This window comes from Cynoglossus semilaevis, chromosome 12 (genome assembly GCF_000523025.1).
Source record: "Cynoglossus semilaevis isolate Cse_v1.0 chromosome 12, Cse_v1.0, whole genome shotgun sequence".
In the NCBI taxonomy this organism is placed as follows: Eukaryota; Metazoa; Chordata; class Actinopteri; order Pleuronectiformes; family Cynoglossidae; genus Cynoglossus; species Cynoglossus semilaevis.
In genome coordinates, this window is record NC_024318.1 from 9416764 (window position 1) to 9421655 (window position 4892).

Here is a 4892-nt window from a genome sequence, read left to right on the forward strand (position 1 = left end):
TAGTGTGGTTTAGCTCCACCATGAGATGTCTAATATGTGTGTAATGGCTGTCGGTGAAGCCTCAATTAAGTTAATTGCAGATCATTGCGTTAATTTTAGTTATTTAGAAAAACCACAGCTTTTCTTAAATGTTGTGAGCGCATGGAGGAAGAGGGTGTGTAAAGACAGGGGGGCTTGTTAGCCTCAAATACAGCCCTGTGCTCTGGGACAAGCTAATGAGGATTTACTGATCCTAATCACCATGATGATAAGGTTTTGTGTTTTCTGATGATTGTTTTTGGTATGAATGAGCAGCACATCTCTTTCCCCCTGTAAATACATCATACTCACTATCAAACGTCAGGCAGTGATAGACTGAGCTGTCTAAAAAAAAAAAACAACCTTGGAGTCTGATGTCTCCAACTGACAAAAAACCTTGGAGTCTGATGTCTCCAACTGATTGTCGCCTGTTGATTATTTGTTCCTTAATTTTTTAATTTTGATCAAGGTGCCATTCAAAGTCAAGCAAGAACACGACGGCCGCATTCCATTCCAACAGCAGTTACTGGTTTTGGCACAAGGCCAGGACAACAGATCTGTCATCACATGCAACAACGTAGTAATCGTCTGCATCTGACTCCACACTGTGCATGTAGGAAGTGTATACTGCTAACAACACATGCATTTATCCTGTAAAGCACTCACATCGTCTATACGCCACATACCACAAGTATGTCACAGAATTATTAAGCACAAATTAAGCCAACAGAGTTCATTTTAAAAATGGGAATTTTGTCAAAAATTCACCGTGGTGGTTTGGCCAATAAATCTATGCAGGCTGAAACATTTGGATATTTACTGATCTGAAATTGCAGTCATAAATTATGACCTAGCGCTGCATTTCAATATTTACAGGCAGCCAATGTGTTCCTGGCTTCAACTTTTGTGCAACTCTGTTTCATTCACCTTCATACATGCACGCTGAGAGAAAGAAAAAAAATAGTTGCACTTCATGCTTAGATCAAACCAATCTACCAGAAACTTTTCAAGGCGCTGCAGCACAATCTGTAACTTACACCACATAAAAATCACTTTAATTACCTCAAATATTTTCATATTGATTCAAAGGGTCTATTTGAGTGAAATGTTTGTCTGTGAAACGTGTTCTGTCTCCAGGCCTGACACAGTTAGACTGTATAAACAGATACACCACTGAGCAGAAGTTTTTCCAAACTCAAACTGGTACAAGCCTCATGTATCATGATAATGAGATGATGTAGCAGATTTTCACAGCACTAAAAGATTGTGTTTAAATTCATTAGCATCACCTAAATTGTCTCTACTTAAAGGTTAGATTATGGTATTTCACATTATTTAATTTTTACTGCAGAAGAATCCTAAAAAACACTATTTCACCTCTCTTCTATTTTGTCCATCCTTATATATGTAATACATACAAAATCCTACATTATTCCTGCAAAAAGTAAAAGTACAACAACACATTTTAATCTAACCCACAACGTTCAGAACCACTTTATGTAGTATAAGCTATAAGTATAAGCTACAGCCTCATAGATGTTATTGAGACCAATAGTGTCCATGGAGTCATGTGATCTGAGGCTCAGAACTACAGAATCTCCTCTCCAGGATTATTAGCCCTACCAGCTAATCCCTCAATATACGTAATTTACCTGGCAGCAGCATTTTTGGAGTAAACTATTTAGAATATCTATTTATATATCTGCACAAATGCTCAGTACTATGCTACAGGAGATGACACAGCTCAGTCCAAATATAGAAGAGCAATAAATAAACATGTTAAATTCCATTTCCATTCCAATTACGTACAGTATCTGGGACAGGATGTTGGGATACAGTGGGCACTGTTGTACCTCCATAAACATGAAAATAGTTTTAACAAGTCAGAATACTGCAGCACCATGTGTTCCAAAGAGTTGCTGTTGGTTTGCTTGTGAGTTTTTTTTACTAACCTTAAATGTGTCTTCAGGTCAGAGACAGTAGACAAACCAGTGACCAGGGGAGAGGTTCGACTTCAAAATGGTACATATGGCTCTGATACAGGGGGCAGATAACCAGCAGACACAGCGGAGCCATCACTGGTACAGGGCAGGAAGCGTGTGTGGTGCGTCTGTCTTCTCCTTCTCTACTGTAGTATGTGTGTTGGTGTCCAGCTCTGCTGCCTACTGTGTAGCTGAGGTGTTGTGTAGAAGTTCCCACAAACCCAAAAGGCAAGGCAGTGGTCTCTGATGGTCTGTGATGGAGGAGACATGATGACAAGAGATGAAGAGAACTCATATTTCACAGAGCTGGAGTGTATACGTACCATACATTAGTCCACTTCCTTTATCTCCTCATAATAGATTTAAAAACTCATTTTTGGCAGCATATCAGAAAGACAAAAAAAAAAAGATTTGAGAGAACAAATTATAAATGTGAAGCAGTCCGTTTTGCAGAGTGATAGGATCTGGGCACTGAAGTAGATTAGAGCTGACGTGCTGAATTGCCGCTTTACTAAAAGTGGTGCCTGGCACTAAGATCACAGGCTGATCATCTGTGTCCAATCTGTCCTCCCACAGTCAGTGTATACATGTGAATGTAATGAGTTGTTTTAAGTGGTTAAAGCTGAACACAGGAGAGACTCTCATCTGTGTCTGACAAGATTATAGCAAAAGTGAAGGATATAGTGAAATATGTATCTTTGCCCTGTGGTCGAATTATTTCTGCGCACCACATTTAAACAACTCCCACATTCATCTTACACTCTGTTCCAAACGGACTGCTGACTTCAAACTTATACATATATATAAATAACAAAAGCATAGCATATTTAGAACAGAGCATATTGCTTCATTTGGCAGGGTGCTAGGACAATAAGTGGGAAAGAGGTTTTTGAATACCATCTAGAAATAGAAGGATTTCACTTTCTATGTGGATAAGATCTGGGATAACAGGTTTATACACTTTTAACCAAATATCAAACTGTAGAGTGTAGACAAAAAACTGAATGAAACAGTCATAAATGTGAAGCTGCACTAATATATTTCAAAAAGTAACTACAAAATGTGGAATATTGAATAAACTAGTTATTCAATCAAACAACTTTCCAGGAAGTTACTAATTGAATTACCCTTACAAAATATTCAGATTTAGGTATTTTTGAAACCAGTCTACCTCTTCGGCTTTACAATTAGAACAATATTTTGCAATTTTTTTCACTCAAGCATGCATACAAGGGTTAGAGTTTTAAAACGACTCTAGACTCTTGACATAATTTCACTGCTACAGCTGAGTTGTTGGAACAGGCTCGCATTTGAATCTTTTATAACCATAACACAGACCTGATAGCAGATTAATTACTGACTCTGCTGCTGTACAATGAAGATACAAAGGTCAGGAAAATATGACTGTTGATAGAACTTTGGACCCTTGCTTCAGGTGAACCACAGCACATTTTCACTGTGTTAGGATTGGAAACACTGAGGCGTAACAACATGTTCAGGTAAGAAGTAATACATTATTTTACATTTTCTTTTAGAGGATGAATTGTAGTTTTTATTCTTAATTATTTTTTTTCATATATCAAGTTTATTAACTTTTTTGAATGTTTTAAATTGTGAGGTTCTATATTTTCATTTGCAGGATTTCATTATTGGTCTTCATTCCTCTGATAGTTGGTATCACAGCTAAGCCTTTGGTATGTACCGACTGGCCGTCTAAAATACAACAGCATCATTGTGTCACACTATTTAAGTAGCAGTGGTTTAACATTTTTACTGTTTTTTTTTTATTTGTCAGAATAAACTTGTAGATACAGCATTCCAGGAAACTCTAATGTGAGTTGTACTGCCTTATAGATATCTGCCCTTTTTTTAAATTGCTGACTAAACGGCCTGACATTTGTCTTAGGTCAATGGATGACAAAGACTGGGGTGTGGAGGTGGAACCTCCAGAGGACATGGACAAGACCGAATACATCATTGACCCTAGAATGAAGATTTGGAGTGGCCACAAAGGCAACCAAGCCCAGGAGGCTGAGGAAGACCTAGATGAGGTACACCATCCTTCAGTGGCTGATCTCCTTAAAGCCCAAAGCCAGAGCCTAAATGTTGTACCTGCTGTTGAGGTCCACGAAGAAGCTGCACCAGACACGTTCAAAACACAGCCAGAAGAAGACAAAGATGACATTTACCACCGTGATTTCAGTGAGGGGGACCCAGAAGAACCTGAAAATCATTGGGAAGAAGTTTACCAGCAAACAAGAGAGGAGCTGGCTGTGTACCTGGCCCCACTCTCCGCTGGTCACAAAGCTGCTGAGCCAGTCCCTGGGCCCTACTCTGTGCCAGAGGAGGACGAGGATGACGTCTATCATCGTGATGAGCAGTTCTTAACTCTGCAGATGGCGCTGCTGCAACGTGAAGTTGCAGGTGAACAGAAAGTCAAAATGTACCTTCAACCAGAGGAGGATAGGGATGAATTGTACCACAAAGACCCACCGCAGTTCATTTTCTACCAGGATGTTGTTAATGACGACGCTCCCGTTGATTTGCTTTCTCAGAGAATGTACAGTGAACCAGAAGAAGATCTGGATCATCTCTACCATCACTGATCAACACCAGGAGATTCTAATGTTTACCTCACAAGGATCATCTTCTGTGCCTTTTACTCTGTACATATCTTGGTGAAAAGGTGATAAAAAAAAGGCTTTAAAATTTACATTTGAAACTGTTTTTGTTTTTCATTTATTTAAATGCATTCAATTATTACATTAAATTACTGCACTAATTTTGAGAAATTAGAATCTACCTAATATGAACTATTTCATTATTGTTGGTCCCTTCTGATTTTGCAGCTATGCCTCAAGTAGTCACTGGTTCACTGCAGCAGCTCAGCAG

The 4892-nt window shown here is 38.8% G+C and overlaps 1 protein-coding gene and 1 long non-coding RNA gene across 7 annotated transcripts in view; one reads left to right on the top strand and one right to left on the bottom strand.

Annotated features, from left to right (window-relative positions):
• The window catches only part of LOC103387342 (uncharacterized), a 20179-nt gene extending 17716 nt beyond the window's left edge, over nucleotides 1-2463 (bottom strand). For 5 of the 6 annotated variants that reach the window (XR_003051314.1, XR_001760811.2, XR_001760810.2 and 2 more), the window contains exon 1: nucleotides 1971-2106. This is a non-coding gene — a long non-coding RNA (uncharacterized LOC103387342). Of the gene's footprint in view, nucleotides 1-1970; nucleotides 2252-2323 lie in introns of those variants that run through there. The other variant, XR_522410.3, reaches the window with a different exon arrangement.
• Nucleotides 2464-3427: 964 nt separating this feature from the next.
• On the top strand, nucleotides 3428-4713 carry LOC103387344 (uncharacterized). The gene is made up of 4 exons (XM_008321937.3): nucleotides 3428-3499; nucleotides 3640-3694; nucleotides 3796-3833; nucleotides 3907-4713. The coding sequence occupies exons 1-4, from the start codon at nucleotides 3492-3494 to the stop codon at nucleotides 4604-4606; spliced, it is 801 nt and encodes a 266-aa protein (XP_008320159.1). The 5' UTR covers nucleotides 3428-3491; the 3' UTR covers nucleotides 4607-4713.
• The last annotated feature ends 179 nt before the right edge of the window (nucleotides 4714-4892 follow it).